This window comes from Corapipo altera, unplaced genomic scaffold (assembly GCF_003945725.1).
Source record: "Corapipo altera isolate COAL_440 unplaced genomic scaffold, ASM394572v1 1, whole genome shotgun sequence".
NCBI classification, from domain to species: Eukaryota; Metazoa; Chordata; class Aves; order Passeriformes; family Pipridae; genus Corapipo; species Corapipo altera.
Genome location: NW_020884873.1, coordinates 18557382 through 18584559, shown reverse-complemented (window position 1 = coordinate 18584559; position 27178 = coordinate 18557382). Strand labels below are relative to the sequence as shown.

General features: G+C 42.7%; 1 protein-coding gene across 1 annotated transcript in view; it reads right to left on the bottom strand.

The window, feature by feature from the left end:
- Positions 1–6281: 6281 nt before the first annotated feature.
- Positions 6282–27178, bottom strand: part of PLBD1 (phospholipase B domain containing 1) — a 37457-nt gene continuing 16560 nt past the window's right edge. The window contains exons 5-11 of the mRNA XM_027663732.1: positions 22202–22366; positions 20904–21048; positions 14045–14245; positions 13796–13936; positions 9704–9889; positions 8074–8180; positions 6282–6545 (exon numbers count right to left, since the gene is read on the bottom strand). Of these exons, the coding sequence (XP_027519533.1) occupies positions 6378–6545; positions 8074–8180; positions 9704–9889; positions 13796–13936; positions 14045–14245; positions 20904–21048; positions 22202–22366 (1113 nt within the window). The 3' untranslated portion in view covers positions 6282–6377. The remainder of the gene's footprint in view (positions 6546–8073; positions 8181–9703; positions 9890–13795; positions 13937–14044; positions 14246–20903; positions 21049–22201; positions 22367–27178) is intronic.

Below are 27178 nucleotides of genomic sequence, written 5' to 3'. Positions count from 1 at the left end.
CAAAATGCCATTCCTGTCCACTGCATTTCTCCTAGTTGCAGCTTCACTGGCCTCTTTTATTTTGCTCTATGTCTAAAAAAGCTTTATTGCATACAAAAAACTAAAGCCGTGGAGGGGGCAGACTGCAAGTGTAGCATCTGTACTGCGCCTGCAGTGGTAGCTTCAGAAAGCACAAGGGTGCAGAGGCAGGTTCCCCTCAGCCTGTAATTATTTCTGCCTGTAACTATTTCCATGCTCTGAGCAGCTTCCCTAGGAGTAGCAGTTGGGCTTAGACTTTGCTCCTTTGAATTATTTGTACTACCTTTGGCCATGTTAGATCACTGAGCACAAGCACTGAGACACTCACCATTCCCAAGGTTTTTAGCACTAGGCTGGAAACACTCATGGTGTTTTCCCTGTAAAATTAAGGGGTCTTACCCTGCTTCCTTTGAAAACGAAGGCAAAACCCCTTGTGCCTTCACTGGGAGCATGATTGGACCAAGTAGTAGAATCTGAACACCATTTTGTACTGTAACAAAAACAGTCACTTCAGCCCACCCTTCATCCTGTTTGTCTTAAATGTCCAATAAATTAAAATCTGTATTGTATGTAGGAATGAGTCATGTTTGTTGCTGCTCCCTAAACAGCCATTCCCCAGGATGAGTATTGCATACACTGTAAAAAATCAAGCTGTGATTCTGCCTTCTTATAAATTCTTTTGAGTATTTTCCTTTAGTCAAAAATATCTATGCAGATATTTTAAATAGAAGCTTGATATATTAAATATATATTTTTTTAGTTTTGCTGATTTTGGTTGGGCTGGGCATTGTATGAAAACACTGGAGGGAGAAGAGTTCAAATGACACTGAGCCAGCCCTGCTACCCAAGTCTGTATTCCCTTAAAAACATCTTCTGAGGGGAGAAGGAAAATAATAAGGAGAGCTAGGAGAAAGCAAATGAATGATTTTTCCTTTTCATTCCTTTTAAGTTAAAAATGCATCTTTATTTCTTATCATCATTATGCAGGCTGCATATTCTTTTCTTCTCTTTTATATACATATACACATGCATATATATATATATACATATATATATATTTGAAGTGCTGTCTTAATGAATTGTAGTTGTAAATAAGATAACTGGGTAGTAGCTGTTTGGGGAGTCCTCTTCAGCTTTAGTAATTGATTGACTATTGGGAGTCAAACATGCAAAATCCTTTTTTGGGAAACTCCACATCTGATTTCTTGTTCTGTTTTGCAGCTGGACTTGTAAATACAAAAAAACTAATTTAATGTCCAATTTAAACTGGGCAGTTGCCAGCTCTCCCCATATTGTAGATTAGTGTGTGTCTGTATTAATTGTAGTGGAGTTTTGTCTGACAAGCCTGAAATTTATACTTTGAAATAAACTTTTGGGTTTTTAACATTTTGAGTCATCTGTGCTTAGTTCCTGACACCTCAGGAGACAACTCTCAAAAAAGAGCCCAAAGCCTGCTCTTCCTCTTCACCTCTTCAGAGGTGGCTCCTCTTAAGCCACTTTGCTTAAGTAACACTGAGCCACGACAGTTTGGCTCTTCGTCATTCCCAGGGAAGTAACTGCATGGTGCTGCCCTCACAGAAGCAAGAAACAAAAGCATGCTGTAACTTCTGAGAAGCCACCTTGCATGCACTTCTGTGAAGCTTGGACAGACAAAATCAAGTAACCTGCTCCCCAGAGTTGCCCCAGAGGGATACAGGAATGGAAATCCACTTGCTGGTGCTACTCCAAAAACAATTTTCCTCCAAGGTGCCGGGTTTGATCTCCGAAAAAACAGTCACTCTTAGCAAGGGGTTTTGACCAAAGTACTGGATATGACTTTGGTTTTTCACAGCACCTTGAGCCCACAGCAGCGGTCCCAGCACACTCAACTGGCCCTGGTTCTCAAGTCAGGGGGCAGCTGTTGTGCACAGCACTAATTGCATTGGTCAAGAGTAATGAAATAAGGGGTAAATGAAAAGGGTGTTTCAGTGCAGGGATCAAAGTCTCTGCTCCCCACCCTACTGCTTCAAGGGTAGAAGCCAGGAATGGCACCACGACATATGTTGTTCAACTCAGTTGGGACCAATAAGATGCTGGACTAGATGGCAGTCTGGGAAAAGCTGCTTCTTGGACCCAACTCTGTTGCCAAATTGTAGAGAACTCAAAGTACTTAGAACTTGGAGTTACAGACATGCCTACCCCGAGTTGGTGCTGACCCTGTACTTCGAGGGCATATAGTTAATTTGTGATGGTAATAATTAGTTTCCTTGCACTTACTAAAATTTGCTTCAAGTCACTGAGCAGAAGATAATGGACTCCTGTGAAGTGATGCCTCAGCACAATCCCACTTCAAAGTCCTGAGTTTCTCAAACTGGCTATTTAGACTAAGAGTATACCTACTGCACATAGTTTAGAACATGAGTTTTATCATCAAATACGGTGTAACCACTCTGCTCAAGCACTGCTGTAATTGCAGTTTGTGCTGGAGTAAAGCGAAGTGAGTAAGTGAACATGCAGAGCACTCACTGTTTTGCTGCAGGGTGGCTTTGGCACAGGCTCAGTGGTAGGTCTGGAAAGGTGTACATTCTGCCTCAGAGCAGAATGTACAAACAGCAAAGTGCACCTCTGCACACCACCGACACTCCTACTAAGGAAACTGAAAAAAAAACCCAGAAGCAGGCTGAGAAGTAATCTGACCCAGCAGCACAGCACCAGGACACTGACAAAGGAATGCGTTGGGTTCTCCCCAGGAAGTGCTGTGGAGCCTGGTCTGGGCAGTGTCATAGGTTTGAAGAGAGTTGTAATTTTCCCCCCAGTGCCCGTCCCCCTCGGCCCCCCCGATCCGTTTCTTCTGGGATGGGGGGGGCGGGACAGAGCGAGGCTGCCCGTGGGGGAGGGCGAGCTCTCTTGGGAAACCCGGTTGGGGACGGCTGGGAGTCTGTGGTTGGGGGGGTTTGGGGTTCGGTCCGCAGACTGGACAGAGCAGGGAGCCCAGTTTCGGCCGCCTCCTTTTCCTGAGAGGAAGTTTTTTTTCCCCACGGGACACCTTGCAGAAAACGACTGAGAGAGAGAGACCAACCCATCTCAGAGCGAGGTATTCTGCCTTCGGACTGCCTGTGGGAAAAAGGACTTTTTTTTCAGTGTTGGCTGCGAGCAGCTGTTGAACTGCCAGGACAGTCCTGCCTTCCCCCCTTCCCCGGGTTGCCGCGGGTTTGTTCCCCTCCCATCTGGGGAATTGGGACTTTGTTTTGTTTCTTCTGAATGTTTTTGATTGCACCATTTGTTTATTCAGATTTTTTAATAAAAAGCTGTTTCTTTTCCACACTTCCACCTGAAGTTTCTTAATTTCTAAATTGTAAGCTTGTTAAACTAAGGCAGGCACTGGTTAGACCCTGCACAGGTGTCTCCTGCTGCAGGGCAGAGGGTGCTGTGACACACTGTGGCCCCTGTCAGAGCTAAGGCTGTGTAGGGTATGACCAATACAACCACGAGAGGTGGGTTTGCTACTGGGCTTCAGAAAAGAGGAATGGCAAAGGAAGTGAAAGCCTGCATTACATGTGGCAATTCTGGTGGTCCTGCTGGGAGGAGTCATTTCCTCTGCAGGCATTGCCTAGTGACTGAACAGCAGGTTTCTTTTCTTTATTGCAAGAGAGATTTATCACAACGACCTCCTAATTTCATCTCCCTACCAAGTGTCTCTCCAGCCAAGCCTGAAAACCTGAAGTTTAGGAGAGAGAAGCTACAGAACTTGGAAAAATCTGGAAGTAGGGGGCAACTTCTGCCACAAATCCTTGGAGCACACCTTCCCCCCCTTTTTTTTTCCAAGTGAAATCTGCAGAAGGGAATAAGATATTCAAAGAGACCTTTAAACTTCATGCAGCTGCCTGACACTTACGCTGTCAGTCCTCTTGCCCCTGCAGCCCTACTCAAAGCCTTCTCCTCTGGTCACTGGTGCAGCTGAGCAGGGAAGAGGAGCTCAACCCAGCTGCTGTGGTCATGGCTGGCAGATCAACCTGGGCTGCCCTGCCAACAAAGGAAGCACAGTGAGAGGAATGCAGTGGCCTTTAACAGCACAATCATCAAAGGCAAAAAAAAATAATCACAGTCACACAGAATGAAGTCCTAAGGCTCATAAGGTCCCATTGATGTAAATATTTACTCATAGAAAAGGACTCTTAAAAGTAGAGCTGTTTTCCCACAACTCTGGGTTGGAGCACAAAGCAGCTCCTGCCTCAGGGTAGGACACCCAGATGGGAGCAGAGCTCCTATTTCCGTGCATATTTGGCGTGTCATGGGCACGTCACGTGCCACGCACCTCCACTCCCTGCAGGGGGAAGCATCTAGGTGTGCCCTGGATCAAGAACACTGTTCAACACAAATCAATTGGCAACTTCCTGGTCCCTGGGAACCAACTTTAACAATACTCCTCCATTAGCATTTTCATATAAGATTGTGTGAAAAAGCAGTAAAAACAACCTGCAATGTTTCTGCGTTTTCTAGGAGTGACAGAGAAGTCAAACCATCCTCCAGCCCCCCTGTGCTTCTAGTTTCAAATAAGCAGCTGATTCTTGGTCTTCTGCTTGCTGGCAGCTCAGATCCCTGCGCTGCTCTTCATGACCCAGCTCCACTCCATCTTTTAAGTGTGCTCCTTAATGCCTGTTACAGTCTGTTCAATCCAATTCAATTCAATCTGTGCCAGTGGCTCCACCACCACAGGAAGGAGGTCTCTGCAGAGAGAGCTTGGGGCAGGGATGAGGCACCCGGAGCAAGGGCTCACACAGAGGCCAAGGTCCCTGCAGTCCCAGCTGTGGGCAAGCAAGGCACCTTCACTGACTCAGGTAGGAGTAAGAGGGAGTGCTGTGTCTAAAACTCTGTGACCATGGCAGACTCCTCCCCATATATGCAGGTGGAGAGCACCTGGGCATCAAGCAAACATCACACATTCATCCTACTCTAGCACAGGCACAGCTGCAACTGGGACAGACACCAATGCCTACACTGCATCTGTGTAGGTACCAGAGCTGAGTCATTTAGCTCCGTAAATTTTACCAAAGGACTGTATTGAAAAGCAAAAAACAGCTCTGTGGTGAGTACTTCAGCAGTTAGTCATTTTAAACAGTGCTCCCCTAACCCTGCACATGCAAAGATGCTCTCTCAAGCCTTTCACATCTACCTCCTTCTACCTCAGCAAACAAACCATTTCAGTCCCTGCATGGATTTTTCATCCTTAACAATAGCTTTCCTGTAACTTCTGGTCTCCCTCTTTCCTTGGCAGAAATCAGCCCTACTGTGACAAATGGATATTTAGAGTAGAACCTGACCCATGTTGCAGTAACTCGCTCCCTTCCCCATCACACAAGCTAAACTCCAGGGGCTTGATTAAAACCTCACACTGCTCATCCTTCTTCACCTTCATTATACATGACAGTGCTGTGCACTGTTTAGCTTGGACCATCAAGGACATGTGGAAAGAGCTGTTTATTTTGTTTTACTTAATTACACGTATAATATCTAGCACAAAACAGCCCAGTGACTTGACTCCTCAGCATAAACACAGGTAACTAAGAGTAATGCGTCCAGCCCTGGCTCTCACATCCACCTCACTGTCACATTCCACTGCCACAGCTGAGGGAGCAGGTAAAGATGTCACCAACTGCATGGGCCAATCCATTGCAAAAAGGATCCATTGCACCACAGTTCTGTCCCTGCTGTTATGCTGCAGCTGTGGGCAGGGGCATGTTTCCAAAAGCATCAGGCTGCTTGCCCTTCACCCCCTCTGGCAGACTGATCATTGCAAGCTGCTTTGGCCAGACAAAGAAAACCCTGCCAACACCACTGAAAGCCGTGTCCTGTAGATAACAGACCAACCTGCCATGGGGAACACAGCCTTGACTCTCTCCACTAGTGACATTCCTGGATGGGAAGCAAAATCTTGCAGCACACCTTGCAGGCACTCCTCAGACAAAAGGCAGACATAAAACTAATGCTCATATAAGGCCACCATAGCCCACAGCAGCCACCTGGCTCAGCCCAGCCCTGAAGACAGGTCCCATGTTGCTGCTAGAGACAGATCACTCTCATTGGTGGCACTGCTCTTCACTCCAGCTCTGGGAACAACTGATGATGGCTCAGATCAACAGAAAGCTGTGCTACCTGCTTCCCATCAACCCTAGTCAGAGGAAGGGCTGCCCAAATAGCGCAGAAGAAAGGAACATGCACTGGACTGCACTGAAGCAGCCACCATCAGTACCAAGTGCCTAGGAGGCAGGACAGGGGAAAGCAGGTAAGGCACAAGGATGTGGACATTCAGATCAATTTATTACACACAAGAAATAAAATTTTCATTAAAAAAAATCCATATGAGGATATTGATGCTGGTTTTACAGGATCGGCCTCATGGTGACAAAATCAAAGTTGTATGATTCTGGCAGGCCCTGGTGCCGCGTGCGGTTAAACCGTCTCCAGGTGAAGACAGGGAGCCCTCCCTGCACTGGAGGGCCATTGATGGCAGAGGCTGTGAACGCTGATGCCAGGCGGAAATCTGACACCTGTAACAAAGGACAGGAATTCAGGGCAAAAGGACTGCATGGTCTTTGACACATCCCCGTCCCGGACAGCAGGAGATTTGACAGCTCTGGGAGATTTGGTAACAGTGAAGTGAAAGAGGTGAGCAGGGGAAATGCACATCGATCAGGCAGCATTTCTCCCCTCCACAGAGGCATCTTCAGCCAGCAGCAGCCAGTGCTGACGGGCAGCAGCAAAGCACAAGCCCACACTTGCCCTCCAGCCCCTGCACTAGCCAGGCTGAAAGAAAGTGCCCTCGAGACAATCCTCCCTCGATTTATGTGTCTCCAAAAGAGCTGAGGCTTCAGCAGGCAGACCAGGGTTCTGACCTGAGCTCTACTGCATGCAACACTTAGGCCGTTCCCTGGGGCATGTTGGGGTAATTCAGGAATGGAGAAAGGCAGCACAGAGTTAATATTTCTGCCCAGACTCCACCCTGTTCCTTCACTACCTCCTAAGAGGTTCCCAGCTTGCTCCATCTTCCCAAACTCCGACACTAAAATTACCTGTAGGGTTTATAACTAAACAGGTCTCATCTCTGCTCTGGACTGCTTCTCTCAATACTCCTCTTAGGTCCCCCTGTCTATCCCTAGCCCAGCCCATTCCCCTTGCCCAACCGTGCTGGCTAAGGCTCCACAACCAGCGTTCACTGACCCACTCCCTTACCAGACACCTCTACACAGCCATTTTCTGCATTCCTCTTGTATTAACCAGCTTGAGGAGCCTCCCACTGGCCACTGCAACAGACAGCTGGCCAGGCTTGTGCAAGTTGGACACACAGCACTGGCACTACCAAAACAGCCTTCACAGGTCCCATCCTAGCAACGAAACTCGTAATCCAGGAACACAGCAGGCCACACCCCACAGGATAAAACACTGAACAACTTCCCAGCACACCAGGGCTGGACAGCTGCTTACTAGGCCTTGCCCTTGACAGTGAAAATATCACATAACCTGCCCAAAATAAATGCTGCTTTCTGCAGGACAGTGAGTCTAAGGATTTTCCCACATCCCTCTAAAATGCAAAGTCGTCTTCCCCAAACTTTTCAGAAAGTAGTTTTTCAGAGAGGTGGAGCCCTGGAACAGGGTGGCTCACTAGCAAGCCTGTTGTAAAGATAAATCTAAACTGAGATTGAAAACACATTCCTCTGGGCTCTGGCGAGGCACCCAAGCAGTCCCCGTGAACAGGAGGCTGAGACTGTACAACAGTCACCTTCCCTGAGTGAAGACTCATTTCAGCATTATTTTAGGCTCCTACTGCTGTAAGGCTGTTTCATACACATCCCCCTGTTATCCTCTACCACTGTGCTAGGACTGATGTCAGGGATAGGAAACAGGACTCCACAGAATTCCCATCTGAGGATCTGCCCAAGCACTGGGACGGCATGAAAAGAGGGAACAGACATGCCTGGCCCTGCCTGCTCTAGTCCAGGGAAACCTTCTACAGGTCTGACAAGAGCATGAACAGGCTGCAGCAAACATTCAGCTGATGTTAAAATTGAGATAATTTACCTTGGAGTCATAGCAGCCTGCAGGCACTGGTAAAGAAGGATTCAAGTCTTCCCGGCAGCAAATGGTGTTGCAAGGATTATGTTCAGCATAAGGATCATGCTGGTAGTCTGGAGCGAAATGTGGGGGGGGGAAAGCAAAGAAGAAAAGAAAATAAGTTAGCCTCCTCACAAAAAGCCACTGCAAAGTAATGGAGCCACTAAAAGCTGGGTAAGTGCACTCTATTGAACTGCTCTCATGCTCCTCCCCCAGTACCAGCTAGAAGACATTAAGTAGACAAACTCCTAATCCAAGGCCATACAGCTATTTCTGCATCCCAGGGGCACCCCTGCCAACTTCTAACCACACATATCTGCAATTACACATGATGGAATTCCACATGAATTATAGAAACTTTGTCAAGAGAGCAAAGCAGAAGAGAAGGGGAAGTGGTGGGTGGGTGGGTGGGGAAATGCAGTAATGAGAGCCTTTGTGTTCCTGTTCTGGACTAAAGTTAGTGGTAAGGAGCAAAACCTTCGAACACCCACTGCAGTAGCTGCAAACAAGGAGGGGAAGGTGGACAAACCTCAAGGTCTATGAGTACGCCACTACTCACAGCCCAAAACAACGATACCCCACCCTGGGAGAGGCCTCTCAAACCTCAAGCCAAGTAATCAGTGAGCTCCCTATAACTGGGAATAAAAATGTAGCGTCTACAGCTATCTGTACTTTGATATGGGCTAAACTAGAAGTTAATTGAGCTAGTTTTAATCCAGTTAAAGAGAATATTGTCAGGAAAAAAAACAGCAGACCATTTCCTACTGTTCTGGCTTAATCCTAGCTGGCAACTAAATACCACACAGCTGCTCTCCCACTTCCACCCAACACCCTCCATGGGACCAGGAGAAGAATCAGAAAAAGGAAAACCCATGAGGTGAGATACAAACAGTTTAATAATTGAAATAAAGTCAATAATAAAACAATAATTATAATAATGAAAAGGGATAGAGAGGGAGGGAGAAAGTAATAAAACCAAAGAGAAACAAGTGATGCATAATCCAATTGCTCACGACCTGCTGAGCACCAATCAGCCCTTTCCAGCCAATTCCCCTCAGTTCATACACTGAGCATGACAGTTTATACTATGGAATGGTATGGAATATCCCTTTGGCCACTTCTGGTCAGATGTCCTGGCTCCCTCCCAGCCTCTTGTGCACTGCTCACTGGCATGGGAAAATGAAAAGTCTTTGACTTATCAACAACTAAAACATTAGTGTGTTAATTAATGCTTAAACTATCAACATTATTCTCATACTTAATCCATCTAACTGTTGCTTAGGATTTAAGGCTCTCAAGATTGACAGGTTGTAGATGTATTAGGTAATAGCAGCCCACAATGTCTCTTGGAGTGTCAGAAGCACTCTGGAAAAGTCAAACAGCAAGCCCAAGGGCCCTTGTTCCTGATAGAACAATTTTAGCCTGGTGTCCTACCTCAACAGTAAGTCTGTGTTATCTGTTTGCTTTGACTGTACTCTGCATTTAGGGTAATATAACTGATCCGTATGTGAGGCTGCAGCTTGCCGCTATAATCCAAGAAATAAAAGTAACAGTGCTTACTAAAATCATCTCTGCAGTACATAAATACGTGTCTTACTGTTGTATCTCATGATGTACTTCATGCTTTCCAAGTCAGTCACCTTGCCCTGGTCTCGACGGAAGATTTTTGCTCTTGGAGCAAGCTCATAGGAGAAATCCATGCCGTACTTGACAACATATGATGCATACCCACTGAGATTGTAAATCTTTTCATGGAAAGGGATATTGTATGAAGGCCAGTAACCTGCCAGAGACAAACCCCAATCTGTTAATCACTTACAAAAGCTGGATGCTCTTGCTTATATCAGAAAGGAAAATAAACAATTTTCCATGTTGCATTGCATGCCAAGGAACAACACTGCAAACTGGTTTGAACACAGTAAGGCAACACTGGCATGACTGGGGTTGACTCCCAGTCTAACACCACTGGAGACTGTACCCAGGCAACCCGCCCCCAGACATCCACCCTGAGGACTCATCCTGCAAAACAGCTGAGATCAGACTTGCAGGAGCCGGAGGTGAACACACAGCACAGCCACAGCCCTCCTGCAGAGGTTTCTCTGCTCAGCCTCAGAGGAGTACAAGATCACTTACCTCCACCAAACTTCACAGTGAGAGGCTTGAAGTCACTCCCGTTTTTTGCTCCCTTCCTATCTCACCAGGGCAGAACACTACACCATGCTGAGATGGCAGGGGTGGATCAACACACAAACACACAGACCACAAGAGCTACACGGGGTGAAGAGGAGCCAGGCCAGCACACGCATGCTTTGTGCAGTGGTAGTTGTATGCAGTGATGAGGAAAAGACGGGAGCATTGCTGCACACTTGCCAATAGCTGCCTTTGAGGGTTACGAAGTGATTGATTAGCAGAGCAGAGCCCTGCACTAACTTTTCCCAAAGCAAGTGTGAATCCTGCAGTTTTTAAAACTCTGAAGAGCAAAGGATGCCAGGCAGAACTCCAGAGAAGAGTTTTAGGTAGGCAACATAAAACTGCCTGAAGCAAGTCTACTGTAGAAAGCAGAAGCGCTTGTAAAGAGCCAGGAGATCATCCAGGTCAGAATCTGGGTGCAGGAATAAATAAGAATAGATACCTATACCTTAACATTTAATTTTTTTACTTTTTTTTCTTCAAAGGCAGGCACCAAGGAGTTTTTAAGCAGGGAGTGTATAACATGAGTTAATCCCAAGAGCAGTACACTTGCAGGTTCTCTCCAGAGCACTTACATTCCCTGTTGTTCCTTCTCAAATCACACACACCAGGATTTGGCTTAGAGATTTACCATTTAGGCACTGGTAAATGCAGTACTCCATGTATTAACATTAGCCCAGCATAACACAAGGAGTCTGGCTGTAAGATGCTCAAGAAAATCAACTGGAACTCACTGGGAGCCATGCACACAAATACAAACCAAATTTCCTGAAGGACAGATACACAGACAGCATAAGCACTGGAACACTGCCTGAGTGGAGGCCTTACCAGCTTGGGTCCTGCCTAGGATAGGGAAGACAGGAATACCCTGTCTACTGGCATCTGCTTATGTGACTTAGAGCCAACCTGAAGAAAACAGGTTGTGTACAGGCTGTGTTGTAATACAGGTGTCCTCCAGAAATAAGCACACTTGCCAGTCTCTAATGATGCAAGCCAGAGGATACAGATACATCAGCTTCCAAACCAGTAGGGTTTAGCTGTGATTCAAAAAGGTGCTATTGTCTCACATAAACCTGGAAAAGTTTTGTCAAAATTGCTGTAACAGAGGAAGCTATTGAAGTTCTCCTCCAGCAAGAGCTCTTCTGTGTCTCAGGCTCTTGCAAGACTGCAAATCCCATGCAGCAGCCAGCCTAATCCAGGCTTTACCCGAGGGCTGCTATAAGCCAGTGAAACCTGGCAGGGTGCACAGTGACAAAAAAAAAGTCAGAGAGAATGTAAGGCTGAAAGGGGGGGAGACAGGGATGGCATGAAGGCAGCAAAAATTCCCTGAATCAAAATGCCTTCCTTCTCTGCCCATTAAGAGCAAAAGGTCTCAGCAATATCAAGAAGTAGAGCAATAAGAATATTGCACATATGGTAGAAGACACTGAGATCCCAGGTTCTGCTCTGGTATGTTGCCTTCGATACTGAAATCAGTATCTCATTCATGAGATGAACTCATTCATCATCAAGAAACATGAACTGCAGCCCAGTCCTGTGACCTATTCCTTCACAGGAGACAGTGCTGCCCTCCCCCACCTCCTCTAAAGGATTGGCTTTTCTTTTTCAATGTACAGACAGCACCTGGATGTCTTTACCTGAAAAGGGCAACATAAGAAATGCCTGGTTTTGAGAACTCACCTGCACTGGCCTACAAAAAAAGCTGATAGAAGCCATAAAGAAAAAAATTTTTCAATTTTCAAAGCTGTATAAGGAAATTCTTCCTTTTTCCTCAGCACAAGGCTTATTACAGCAATACCAGCCTTTGTTCACCTGAGATTTCAATTCTCATTCTCTGTTGTTTCTAGGTTTATGCTTGAAAGAGACTTAAAAAGCCAGTGCTGGTGGCAAACTCACTCTGACCAAGCTAGTGTCAAAAGGGCATTATCTTTGGACACCAGCTACAAAACAATGATGGAGTGTGCCAGGATCAGCCACTCTATAATAAACACTTTAAACCAGCATTGCTCTTGAGAAAGGTAAACCTCCTTCACCTGGGCTGCTCCAAGCACCTGGGAACAGGGCTAGGGCCTCGATAGGACTTGTCTGGTGTCCTGCATGGCATGGAGTAGCTCCTGCTGCTTACAGGAGCAGTGTTGGCTTACAGCAGCTGAGGTCTCCAAGGCAGCACTTTGGCAGTGCTTAGCCCATCCTGTCCTTTTAATGGTTAAACTCCCAGAGACCAACTGCTGTGTTATCCAATACCCACAAGGTGCATTTAGATATCTGAGAAAAAACACACTGTAAACATGAAGTAATATGCAACCTCTAATGCCACCTTCAAGAACAGAGCAGCCACAAGATCTCCAAGGGAAGAAGTGGTCACTGTGTGCCCAAGCCCTGAAGTTGGGCTCAGTCCTACAGGGAATGCCACAATGCAGCTCTCAAATCATTGCTGAAAGGGAGCTCAGGGTACCTGATAAGGAACTCAGGGTACCTGATGTCCTCTCTGCACAGGTACAACACTACTGTGATGTAGTTGTAATGTTTCAAGTGCCAGAGCTAAAGGGTCTCTATCAGCTTGTTTGTCTGCGCCACAATCACAGAGAAGCCCAAGGCAAAGGAAGCCAAAAGAGCCAGAGATGCATAAGTGAGAGACATGGGATCTTTCTAAATTATCAATAAGAAACATAAAACAATAATGACAATGTGGCAATGCTTAGAATAAGCCAGAACTTCCCAAGGAACTAGACGCAAATAAAAAGTGTCAAAGGGAAACAACCCCAGCTGCTAACATAAATACATTTCCAGTCATTTTGAGGATAAGCAATTCATCTATTCACCCCCTCAGCATGTGATAAGAAGAGGGAGCACAAAGCACCAGACACACACTTAAGGCTCAGGCTTTTGGTCGCTAATGTGTCTAGTAAACACTTGTGAATTAAACCAGACAGTGGGTGTTTTGCTTCACCTAGATTTTTGTTTTCCATTAAGTTGTTGCTAGTCTTGCTAAGGAATTAAAGAAGCTTTTAAAGAGCAAATATTTATCAGAAAACAGACCTCCAGGAAAGTTCAGGAGATGAATATAAACATAGAACTCTTTCCTATTCAAAAGGTCATCTTCTTTCAGGATGACCCACCCAAAAATTTCGAGTAGCCCACAGCATCACAGTTACTTAGCACTGCTTCAAATACACCCCATATTTTTCTTCATGGGTCTCAGGGAAAAATAATATCAGAAAAAGGTAAGGAGGCAAGCAAGAAAGGAGACAAAGTCTATTTTTCCCTCCTCTGCTTCTGAGAAACACAGATGCTCACCCCATTTCTGCCACAGCGTACCAGATAAATGAATACAAGGCAACAGAGGGTTGATCACACAAAACCTTCTGAGGGTTGCTCACACAAAACTTTCTTAAACTCAGGACTAGTGTGCAATAAACCAGTTACAAAACACAATCCTCCATCAGTTGACACAAAGAGATGGTTTTCCTAAGCCAGTAACTACTATAGGAGCTATTACCTTTCCGGAGAACATTCGTTTGATCAGAATACTCCACAAGGGTTGGGATCTGCTCAACAATGTATAATGCACCATCATCAAGGCTCCTCTGCAGCTTGACCTTCTTCAGGTCTAGCACCATGTACTGATTATTGTAGGTCCCTGGGTATGAAAGCAAAGAGAGAGTTACATGTCCTGCCAGGGAAAAGGGTGTAACAGGTACACCGAACACATCCGTTTCCCCCAAGATTTGTATAAAAATGTACTTACCAGAGTTGCACCTGGAGAAGGTTTCTGCCCAAGTTTTGCCATCATTTGCCATCATGTTTGCAATGCGGACTCTCTGCCAAGCCAACAGGGATTCAGGCACCACTTGCTTAATGAGAGTTTGGTTGAACACACTGTTGGTAGTCTGCAACATTACCAAGCCGCTGCCTAGTATGTAAAAGTCATCCAGGGACACCAAAAAGCCTTAAACAGCAACAACACAAAATTTGTTATCTTTGGGAACCTTTGATATACTCATAGAAGAAAAGAGAGAGACAAGCCAAGAGGACATGAAGAGTCAACACATGCGCGTTTGAAATCAAACTGTACAAAGATTAAAGATGAGGGGGTAACTTCTGCAAGAGCTTTAAGCCCACCTGTCAACACAGTTTGAAATGAGAAATTGTCATGCTCTCAACACACCTAATTCTTTGTCTAGAGCATTTGCTTCACGTTTGCATGCCACGCTTGGAAGTTTCTCCATATGTCAAGCTATGTCTTATTTTTATGCTGAGGATTACATACTGTAAATGCCTAGGGCGTGCTGGTTTCTAACAAAGAAATGAATTAAAAAAAAATTCAACAGTGAAAACCCAACTGAAGTACAAACTCCACAAAGATTTTCATCAACCAGTTTCAGTTTTAGATTTTACTCTGTAAAAACAAATTAAATTTATTTGAATTAATTCCTTTAAATTAATAACTTCTGTATTAAACCAAGCTAAGCAGAAAAATCTTCCTTCTAGTTTAATCTGTTCCAGTTTAACTATTCTTAAAAGCATCTCCAAGAAATGAGGATCTCTTAAATCATAAACCTCAGTCTGTAACAAGAGAAAAAGCTCTTCCTACTCCTCTTTCTGACATATTGTCACTGGATTTTTTTAGGCCTGCAAGCTCTGCAAAGTCAATACAGTGATGGATCTCTGGGCAGGACTCCCTTCCAGGCTACATGCCAACAGAAGTACTAGGTCCAGCTGCAGATCCCACGCCAGGAGGTGCCATTCAGAGCTGCAAAGGTCAGCTATAATGCTGATAGCATGGTGACTACTTGTAAAGCAGAAATAACTTGACTTTGAGATTACTCAGCAGATATATGGCTGCCAGGCTGGGGAATAAAGGTTGTTAACTGAGCTCCTGATGGGGAAGTCATCCAGAACCTCAACTCTTGTTAACAAGTTTTTAATAGGATCAGTCTTCAAAGAGTATAAAATGCTAAAATTCTGTACAACATCACAATAGTCGAGTTCCACTATGAAATTTTCTACAGCAAGCTTTATTAATACTCTCTGGAAAACAAACTAAGGTCAGCAACCTGTGACAGCAAGAAAGACTACTCCATTCTGCCTCCTATTCCTGGACTTTATCTAAAGACAAACCTCATTCAAGCAAAAGTAATGTCTGAGAGCTCAATTTCAGCAAAATTTCTTTAAAGTATCAAATACTCAAATTAGAACAGATTCGTGAAAATATACTTTGTGGTCACCTGTTCTCTAAAAATATATCAGTATAGAACAGGCAGAGAACCCTGGCAGCTGGTATTTTATTCTTGGAGACAGAAAAAGAATATCAATAAATTATGCACATCAACAGCAGAGATCTCTCTCAAATAAGTAACAAGATAAACACTCTAAACCTGGCTCTGCCAGTCTATTTTATACAAAGACATAGGACATCCAGTGATAAACTGTGGTATAACAAGTCAAGTGCTTGCCCAAATGGAGACAAGAAATGAAATTGTTAAGCAGTTGTGATTTGAATTAAGCACCAATTCTCATGTGGGTGACAATGCCAAGTGCCCTACTTCAAAATAAATCGAGTAGTTTTTATCCTTCATTTTCAATAAACAGCTGACATAAAACAGAAAAACTTGACTCAAAACAAGTGTCAACACAAGAAATGATGTTGAATTAACTGAAGCTTGAACTCTGTAATTCAAATAAATTGCAAAGCTCAGCTAAGCTGAAAACAAGGGGGTTTCTTTCTGGGCCTTAGTATTTACCAAGTTTTATCCTGCAATGTTTTATAACACAACATGCCCTCCATGATAGACCATGATAGACCTCCATAGCCTAATTATTTCAAGATGGCATACACCATTTTGATTTAGGTACCCTTGAAACAAAGGAAGTTAAAACACCAACAACAGATTTACCCAGAGTAAAGACATTCATAAAAATAAAACCTGGGCAGAGAAGTCTAGAGATATCAGAAGATATTTGATGTCCTCTTATGTCATTCTTCTATTTTTTAAGTATGTATGATAATCTGTTGTAATTGAAAGTGTTATCTCTGCGCAGTTCATCTCTTCTGTAAAACCATCTCTGTAAACCCATATCCCATTTTGGTCAGCAATACTCAAACCATTTATTTTCTTTTTTTTTACCCCTCCCTCTGATGAACCTGACTCTTCCTACATAGAAACAAGCAAAACCACTTCTGATTGCATCTTCTGGGTCTGAACCATTTAGATTCAGTTTCCAATCACCACTGGAAAACTGAAGGTTTCAGAGTCTGGAGTTTCATTCATCATGTCAATATTAATCAGCCAAGCAAAGCAATTTTTTGCAGTCTGAGTGACAGTGTTCTCCAGAAAGGCAGCATATTGAAGAACACGTGGGTGGTAACACATTTCTGGCAGCTACTGCTTCTAAAGAGGTAGGCTGTTGCTTTCTGAAACAGCATCAACTTTTTTGGTGTTTTAGAAGGTCACTGTGCTCATTCAAGTACAGAAAGGGCCAGCGTTACAGGCTGGAAGCCAAAGCCTATCCCATAGGGATGGGAGTAGCTCCCAACTGAGATGCTCAATGTTCTGCTCTATAAACAGACTATGGAAAAGCAGAGGTATTCTCTGCATTATCTTTCCTGATCCTATCTGCAGCTGCTCCACAAGACTGAACACCTTCCTTCACTTCACAGCTGCCTTCCTTCACTTGCAGATGTCTCCCAGGCACTAAGAAATAGAACATTCCATACCACAGCTCTGGTCTCTCATCTCCTAAGTTCAGACACATCCTTTGCTTCCATCCGGGTTTTAAACAGATGTTGGAGGAAGCAAGGAAGCAAGAAATGGTCTGGCAGTATCTCAAGAGCAAGCAGGTCCCCTGAGAACAATGTCTACTGGCCTTCTCGTGGTCTGTTCCTCCTAGGTCTTGCTCCAGCTGGCAGGGAGAATAATGCTGCACTTTCTGATCCTGCATTAACACCAGATTACTTCAAAGCAAGGGACACATACTACTTCTCTTAGCATCACATGTATAGATACTCGTAAGACAACTTGTGCCATCATATTCCCATGTCATAGCCTGCCTCAACCAAGCAAGATCCCAACAGCAGACCAGAGAAGCAAAGGTAGCAGTAGAGTTCTTCTCAATTGATTTGCTTAAATGGCTAAAATCAAAGTAACATGCTTTAAAAGACTGTGGCTCAGCCAAGAGAAGGTAGTGTACTACCCAAAAAAAGAGTGCTTGGGTCCAAATGGTAGATTCCCTTTCTTAAATGGAGTTCAAAACTTACTGTTCAAGAAGAGCTCTATTCAAATGGATGGAAATCTTGGGAGCTGCAACCTCCCAGCTATTCAAGGAAAACTGCAAATTTTATCAGTTAATTGGGTTCATTTCGTTGAATGCCTCAATGGGGCGGTGTAACGAAGTGACTGGGGAGGAAAGGAGAGGGACAGAAGGAGGAGAGGAGTAGTTTTCGCTCTAATCTTTACTAGATATGTAGTGCAAAATTTAGCACCTTGTCTCTATCCTCACATTTCTTACTCCCCCAAATGAGCACAACTTCCTTCAACATTTGTGAGCAACAGTAATGTGTCTGTACAATTTAAGTTCTCTCTGCTATGCACAGATTCACCAGCCACACGAAGCACTTATGTCCAGAGCTTGAAGAACACACTGAAGTCAAGCATGCTCAAAAATTCAGCTCAGAGACATTTCTCCTTTCCAAAGATTCACAGAACTGTCATACATGCAGCTCTGCACACAGACACTTTCAAGAGAAGCCTCAGCTAAGACTATGAGCAGAGCTCAAGTGAGGATTGGGGTGGGTTAGTGTGGAAATGAGCAGCAAGTGAAGAAATAATTCTGCAAAAACAGATTACAACTCCCATTAAATTCCACCCAACTTTGCCTCTGCAGCACTACTGCTGCTCTGAAGGGGAGAAAGCAGTATAGAGAAGACATGTTGTTAACAGTGGACACTTGAACATCCTGACAGGAATGTGGATAACTGCTGGGGAAGCTGGGAAAGACTCTGCAATCCCTGCCTGTCCTCCTACCTGCTTGGGCACAGCAGGAGCAAAGAAGCCCAAGGCCTTCTAGCTGTACAATGCACACGCTGACACACATCATGGTTACTCAGTAGTGTCAGAAGCTCTAAACTGAGTCACAACAAATATTAAATTTTGCAGATTAGCAGCCTGTCTTTTGAAATTCAGTAAAAAAAAAAAAGCCAAATAACATGGACAATTTTACTCGATGACCCCAGGAGAAATCAGGAATTTGGCACATTCCTTCTCAAAAGCCAAATGACTCCTTGAAGTTTTTCTGACACAGCTTTTGGACAGCAGAACAGTCTGACTATATACAGTCTACTGGATTACAGTAATCTTTAAATTACTCAGTTAAGTGTCACTGGAAGCCTGGAAGGACACCTGCCTTTTAATGCTGTTTCCTCCAAAAGTCAATACTTCTGTGTTCATTAGGATTAGGTTACTATTCAGGAGAGATTCCTAGGTTGGCCTTTCTTACTGGTCCTTAGTGTCTATAAGAACAGAGAATAAGAGTGGGAACCTGCATGCAGGGAGGTTACAATTGTTAAGTTGAACCATGGCCAGGACCTGCAGATTCCACAGTCAGATGTCCTGAAAACATCATCTCATCATAACATGGAGCAGAGGAATTTGGCAGTTCCTTCCTTCCTACGTGATGTCCCTTGAGCATTACTAGGCCAGTGCTTTAGAGCTTACTCATCCCCTGGCAAACTGCAAGTCTGTGAATACATCCATAGCTAATGCAATTTGCTGCAGTCAATGGACCGTGCTTGTCCAGTGCTTGTGATAGCACCCTGTAATCAGGCAGCCAAGGAGCACACCTGGCATACCACAGGTCTCTCAAACTTCATGGGAACTATACCTTGCAATCATTCTCAGTCAATTTTGTTGGTAGAAGTACACCTTTCCACATTGCTATGCCAGAGTCTACAAAAGCAAGCTTTAAAATAAGCCATCTTTGCAGACCTCAACATCTCAGGGAAGCACACTGGGATTTTGTACACTAGTGAACAGACCCCAGTCATTTCAGCGAAGTAGTAGCTTTGTATGGTTTTCCCATACGGTGTGCTTTCTCAGTCTCATGAAAACCAAATATTGGTATTTCACTTTATACAAAGAATCCACAGAAGGAGCAACCCAAAGACATCACCACAGATACCCACTACAATAAAATAATAAATGCTCTGCATGGCTGATCCTGATTCCTGGTTTTGAATCTGCAGCGCAATGCAGTACGCAACAGTTGCTGAACAGAGCCACATTCTCCTGAGGGACAGTACTATCCTCAGTACTTCTGTTGAGAGCCAGAATAACTTTATGAACATTCAGGTGATGAACAGAGCTCAGACAGAAACCTTTGCTTTCTACAAAATTTCTTTCAACGAGCAAGCGAAATTCCTCTAAGGCAATCAGAGATAACCCAGGCTCTTGAAAGGCTGCACACTTAGATATTTCCCAGAATACCTCTACTACTTCCTCAAAAAAAAAATTCAGTTGTCAGAAGACATTGCATTCCTGAGGGTCACTGAGGAGGGTCGGAATCCCACGGAAAAAGGTTTGTTTTCAATGTGAAATGAACGCAACTGCTTTCCAAAAGTTTCCCAGTCACAGTCTCAGGAGTCCCTCCCATGAAAGACCCTTCCCTTTGCAGTAAGGCACAGTAATTCAACAGAGGCACAGTAATTTCAACGTTTTGAAATTATCAACCAACAAAATTTCATCAGAATGAGACAGTCTCCTGTGGCACACAGGTCACTTAAAAAGGTTTATGAAGACTCCTAAGTGTCTGGGTATTTTTTAATTTGAAATTTCACCTTTAAAAACTTAAGCAATGCTAACTCTAAGAGGGAGCCATAGATACACTTTGGTTTTTCATGTTCACATTTCTCGTGCTATTCTAGCAAGAGTACATATTTTACCACTGAAACATTAAATGCTGGCAATTTCTAACATTTGGCCTAATCTTACCAAAGGAGATTTTAAATATTATGGTGACTATATTACTAACACATGAAATAAGCATAAAAAAATACTGCCCTCTGCAACAGCTTATAGAGGAGCTGGAAGAGGAAGATGTGGGCGGAAAAGAAAAAAAAAAAACAAGCCAACAACAAAACAACTGAAGGTTTGTTAACCCAACATCAAAGAAGTCAATACAATTTCAAACAGCTAGTGTTTGATACTCACTAATAATCCCATTACAGCACGAGTCATGTCACAGTGGTAAATAAATGTTCAAAACTGTTATTACCAAACATGTGAACGCTACAGGCAAGGTGAGGAGTTCAACATTTGAGATGACTGCAGACTACACGAGCAGAATCCAAAGCAGCATGTTTGTGCCAGAGGTAAAATATTTAACTAGTACTATTTAGAGCACTGCAAGTGATTAATCAACAACAAAAGACAATGACAACATCATGTTCAAACCAGAAAACTGAAGATGGCATTTTGTCCTCTTGGTGGCTAGAAGTTTTAAGGTAGATTGAAGCCAGTGCTTGTTGAGGTATCATTCTTTTCACAGACAAGACAGCAAGGTGGTCCACGCCATACTGAATAGCTACATGGCTTTGGTTTTCTTGACTTTACCTGGGTAACTGCTGAATGAAATACGGCTGGTGCTAGTGTATGGATCAACTATATTGAAGTTCCAGTGCTTATATATTCTCAGTGTGGCTGCATACGTAAACCAGCTGGAATGAGCAAAATATATATTCTCATATCCAGGTAGAACCTGAAAAACATAAGCAGAAAGATGACCCCACTATATTCTGCCTTCTTTTTACTTGATAGAAGCTGGGAAAACAACTTGTTTTAAGTAGTTAGATTAATTGCATTATTGAAGAAAGAGCAGATTCTTGTGCTTTTAACTGTGCACTTAATGAATTTCTGAAAACCTCGGAAACAATTCTTGCCCATGTGTTGTTCTCAAAATAAAACAGTTTAGGGTTACTGGGGACACTTGCATCACATGGAATGGTTTTTTTTCCCCAGTTTCATTTTGAATACTTGTATTCGCACATTCAGATTGGATCTTTGCAAGCATATCCAGCATTAACTTAAAACATGCTGTTTCTGTGAGAATAACTCTGATTTGCCTTAAAGTACAGAAGCAAATGCAAGTAAATTCAATTTGAAAAGGTAAATATATATATTTATGTCTTTTCAAAATATTTCCCTAGTTCTAAGATTTGTTGTTAGGCCAGAAAGCTCTTGCTGCAGGCATATGCTTGAATGAATGTTTTACAATTTAAGGTGAATATTGTTGCTCTGCAATACCTGGAGTCTCTATATGATAATTAAATCCTTGATAATTTTAACTGAAAAATGTAATTGCCACCATGATGTAGCAGACACTTATCTTAAAAACATGGGGAGGGTTCTGTCATTACTCCCATTGGAAAGCCATTCCAGAGTATCTCTATCAACAGAAAACAGCAACCACTTTCACCCATTTATTTTTATGTTAGCACTGTCCTTTAGTTTATGTAATCCTTTTCCCTTTCTCCCTGCTTCTTTGTCCAATGTATTTGTAGTCATTCACAATATCCCTTCTTTCAGACTTCACTTGGCTAGGTGAAACAAGTTACTCTCTTCCAGTCTCCTCTTTGTGGTAGTTTCTCATTCCCTAGTAATTCTAGTAGCTTTTCACTGTCCATCTCTGTGGTTTCGGTTTGGTTTGGTCTTTTCCCTATCCTTGAACACAAGTGAAAAAAACTGGACTCAAAATCCTATGGAGGCACAAGTTGTAACTGCATAAATACACCTTAATCATCAACAGAAGTACCTTTATGCACACGCAACATAAACAGGAAAGACTCTAGAAACTTAGACTTGTGACACTGCAAATCAACACAGTCACTGGAAATAAAGTTCTTGGTGCTCACCTTGATCAGTGCAGAGCAGTGTCCCATATCCCACTGGTATCTCCCATGGCCTCCTGGCTCCACATTGCATTGTCCACCCCGTGCAGAATACTCAAATAATGCAGGAATAAGGTCCAACAGGTCTCCAACAGCATTCAGAAACTGGACATCAAAGTTGCTCAGTGGCTGAGGAAAAGGAGAAAAGGAGAGACCACAAAAAACACCTTGCGACAGAGAAGCATCAAGACAGTCTCCCTTGTTAGAACTTTTCTTACACTAACAAACACTCCTGGGAATTCTCAGATTTTTATAAACACTGCAATTTAAGACATCATTAGGACTGAGGAGGAAGAAACAAATGAGGGAAACAAGACCTGTTAGCAATACCAATCAAGGCAGAAGTACCTGAAGAAGGAAAGTCACACAAAAGGCTATGAGCTTTTGAAAACTCCTTATGGGTGGAGCTAGCCAGAGTTGACAGCATTAACTACACACAGCTGGTTGTGTAACATGCTCTTCAGAACCTCCTCTTAGTTCGCCCCTTCAAAAAAAAAGAGCTTAACAGTGGTTTAGCCTCAGCCTTCAAATACCGTTTTCTAAATCCTTCCTGTTCTTGCTTCCACCATGCTTTTAGTTTAAGCAAAGCTGAAGGAAAAGAAGTCAGAACACACATCACTATAGAGCTGTGAACAGTAATTTTAGAATGGCACATAATCATGTAGCAAAGAAACACATTGCTTGCAATATAAATCAGTGTTATTAAACCATAAAGCTGACCTCTCTACAAACCCCAGAAAGGGGAGACAAGGACACAGAAAAAATAAACAGTGCCAAATCCATTTACTTTTTAATAAGAAGGCTCAATTCTGTGTTATTCATCTGCTGTTTTGGCAGAAAGAATAACCAACAGGAAAACCAGAAATAATGTCAGTCCATATATCCCAGGGGAAGAAATTAAAACTTCCCACAGTGCTTAACCAAGACAAGTGAGAGAAATATGTCATTCTCACAAGTAAAATCATTAATGGCAGAAGGCCTCAACAGCAGCTATAGTTTGAGGAAGAAATCCAAAGTAAATTTTCATATATGTTACAATGCTTTAGTTCATCATGTTTTTGCTGTAAGGATATAAACAGGGAGCAACATCAAGAGACATATCTTTACATAGTTTTAAGCAACTTGGAGGTATGAATCATTTACAAATCAGTCCCAACAACTTTATCTCATTGGAATCCATACAGAGAGACTTGACAGTGTTTCAGCACAATTTTTCCCCATCCAGCTGCACTGAAAGGTCTGTGAGCCCACCACACAATAAGGAGAAGCTGCTTTCCAAACTCTGATTCACACAGGCATTACTGTACAATACCAGGAAGGGAGCAAACAGGATTACATATGAGAATGCTCAGCCAGCCCCAAGACATTTTAATTATACTTGACATCCATTTGCTACCAACTCCATATTCTCCTTCATAAAACCTGCCTTCATTGCAACATCTACAGGTAGCTACGTTGATCCTGCTGCAGCATCAGTCAGAATTGCCTGTGTATTTCTTAAGTTTCACATTTCTGCACTTTCTTACAGTCACTTCAAGTCAAAACTTTTTTAACTATCAGGAAGTCCGTTCAACTTAGAACAAAAGTGCCAAGTAAAAATGCTTTCATAACAACAAGCACAGAAAAGTAGTCAGAAAGCAGGAGGAAGGACCCGCTCAAACAAAGTACAGGTTATGCAAATTCCTAGGGCTCCACTGGGTGAGATTAGGCTGCCAGCTGCCAAAGCCAGCCAAAATATCAGAGAAGCAAATGAGGATCTAGGTTGTTAAGCACCCACGGGGGTTGGTTTCATTTCCCTTTTGAGGGGCAAGCAAATTTTGTTCCAGTTTATTTCCAAGAATTCATTACTCTCCTTGAATAAACCAGACTTTGTGTTTAAGACTGTCTGACGCTCAGCAAAATCACACAAGCACAGAGCTTCTCTGGAGTCTCAGTAAAACAATGCATTGAAACAGAAGACACAGGCATCTGCAATGCAGGCCAAATCTGGGAATTTCAGGAGTGGTCTGAAGCTTCTGCCTTAAGGCCAAGAGCCCCAGTTTTGGAAAAATTACAGCTGATTTCCAGGATATGTGAAGAAATCTCTATGAGGAGTTAATCAGTGTCCACTAGCAATAATTAGACCTAAAAACCTGTGCATCATAACAAGTGCATAATAGAGGACATATTACAATCTTTTGTAATCACCTTCTCCTATCTCACAGAGCAATGCCAGGAAAACTCCTTGTATACATGGTTTACATCCTGAAGAACAGGGAATGAATGAGCTAAACTGACATGGAGAGGTGGTACAGCCACAAGAGAGAGAGTCTCTTTGCTAAAATGGGTGGCTCCTCTAGGTAATGTCCTGAATAGCAAAACAGACAAACAAAAAAATCAATTTGAGTTCCAGTTACATAAGCAGCAGGGAGAAATAAACATATAAGGGGCAGACAGGACAGAACCAGCCTTAAAGGCTTGTCTACATGAGACATTAAAATAGACATCTGTAAGCATTATTTTCCAGTAACTTCTCCAAGCATGAGCACCCTCAATACAAAATAAAGAAGTGCAAATAGAGAGTTGTCCTGGAGTCATTGTAGTCTTTAAAACTCTGACACCTCCTTATTCAAGAGTAATATCCCTGCATAGACAAGCCCAAGATTAATCACAGCGTTGGTAAAGCATTAGGCAGATGAAAAGGTGTAATGTTCTTTGAGTGCCCCTCCTTCAGAAATTGTCTTAACAAAAGGGTTGGGTTTGTTTACTGGATATAAAATGTTGCTAAACCAGCTAGAATAATGTCACATTTTAACATGAAAATATATTCAGATTTTGACATCACTCTTAATGATACCTACAAGTATCAAATTCAAAATACAGAAGTTTACAATATACATTTCCTTCCTGCAGGTCTTAATGGAAGCACTTACCTAAAACAGCCCAGCAGGAAAACAGACTCCATGCAATTCAAAACAAAGTTTAGAACTGTACGCTACAAAACATTTGCTTCATAAATAACAATAAAAAATTATGTACTAATACTACTATCAAACAGTTCAGAGTCCAAATCAAATGTTCTTTTTGCAGTAAGGCTCAGTTATATGTGGCAGACACAATTGTTCTACAATATTCAAAGTGAAGTAAACCTGACATTTAGGGGACAGCAGAAAAATTGAACATTTCAGAGTGACTTGTGTGCACATAATCCAACTCTCATTTAAGCACTGTGGATTTGGCATAGTTTCAAACTACCATGCACTATAACAGACAACAGAAAGTCAAACCTTTCAGTTGTCTTCCTCAGTAAGTGCACATCAACTAACCCACCAAATGTAAAACTCAGCTTCTTTACAAGTTTGAAAAGGTTACGTGTAATGCTGATGAGAAAACTGAAAGCATGAATTGTGTAGAATTAAAAGCAGATTAGCAATTGAAACAGCTTGTTTCTATGCTCCTGAAAAGGAAACAATTTTATACAACTGTGCCTGTTGCTTAGTGTTGAAATCCACACGCCTTGTAAACACAGTTCCTTTTCTTCATCCCCTTTATCTCTTTTAGTCTGTCCTTGCCAACCAACCAACTTCTCAGTGTTCAGGAGAGCACTCTGTCCATGTATGATAATTCATGGGCAGGGGAGAAATGTAAGAACTTAGAAATCCAGCTCCTCCTCCCCTTCTCTTTCTCCTGTCTCTGATATTTTGGGAGTTATGGGAAAAAGCTTCCCAACCTTTTTTCTACAGCATTTATTCTTATTTTAAGCCATGGGTAATGGGAGCATTTGCCCTCTGCACATACCAAGCAATTAGTTGGATTTAGAAGTACACAGTTTTTCCCAACAGCAGGTAGAACATCTGGCAACAAAATACAGACTGTCACATATTGGGTTTTGGTTGGGGTTTTTTGTGGGTTCTTTTGTTTTGTTTCGGTGTGGGTAAAAAAGGAAAACACCACAATTCACACACAAGGTATTTGAAATATTTCTAATGTTCATTACAACCATGAATCTAAACTACTGCACTACTAGATATCAAAAGAAACTTGTTCCTGATGATGATAATCCTAAAACAATAAACACATGGAAAGGATTCTTTTTTAATTAAACAAAAGTAGTATCTACCAAAGGATAGATGTAAGAAGAGACTTTCAAAGCACTGAGGAAAACATGCAATGGGAATGAGATTTGCTTTTAAAAGCATGCAGAATTTGGGGGTTTTTTAAGGTGAGAACTGAGTAACGTAAATAGCTCATAGTTGTTACTGCAGTTGCCACCCAAGAAAATATCAAAACGACTGGATTACTTGAACCAAAGTACAATTCTTAAGAATAAGAAAAAATCATCTATTAGGTGAATTTATTTGCCAAACATTCTACTTACTAACAATCTAAAGGATTTAAATAGAAGAACCTTTTAAACATTCTTATAGTATGTACTAGAAAAGGAAAGTTGACAACAGCCTCTTTGGATGGCAGACTTCTTTAATCACAAGGAATAAGGAAGATACTGTTGGTCTTCTTTTTTGTTTTGTTTGTTAGTTTAGTTAGGGCTTTTAAGTGTCAACAGTTTACAGAAGCTGAGTTGATGCTCAGACAAATGGATGTGTCGAAGCTAGAATATTAGTCAGCAACTCTGCATGTGCACCGGTTTTCCTTGCCCATGTAAGATTGGAACAACAGTCTTCAAGATCTATTTCCTGAAGAAGATGCTAACAGCAGTAAATACGTACATACACAGCACTGGTGTAGTCTAATCTCCCAAAATTATTTTGTTGGATACCATGCTACTTTTCAAATAAACTGCCTGAACTTTTGCAGAGCTGTCAGGTATTACTTTGATGCCAAGGAAAACCAGCACCTAGGTGCAAGAGCAGCTGTCCAAAATGTACTCAAAGGTAAAGAGACTGATGCTAACTTACTGGCTCTGGTACACAGAAGAAACAGCAGCACATCTCATATGAGAAA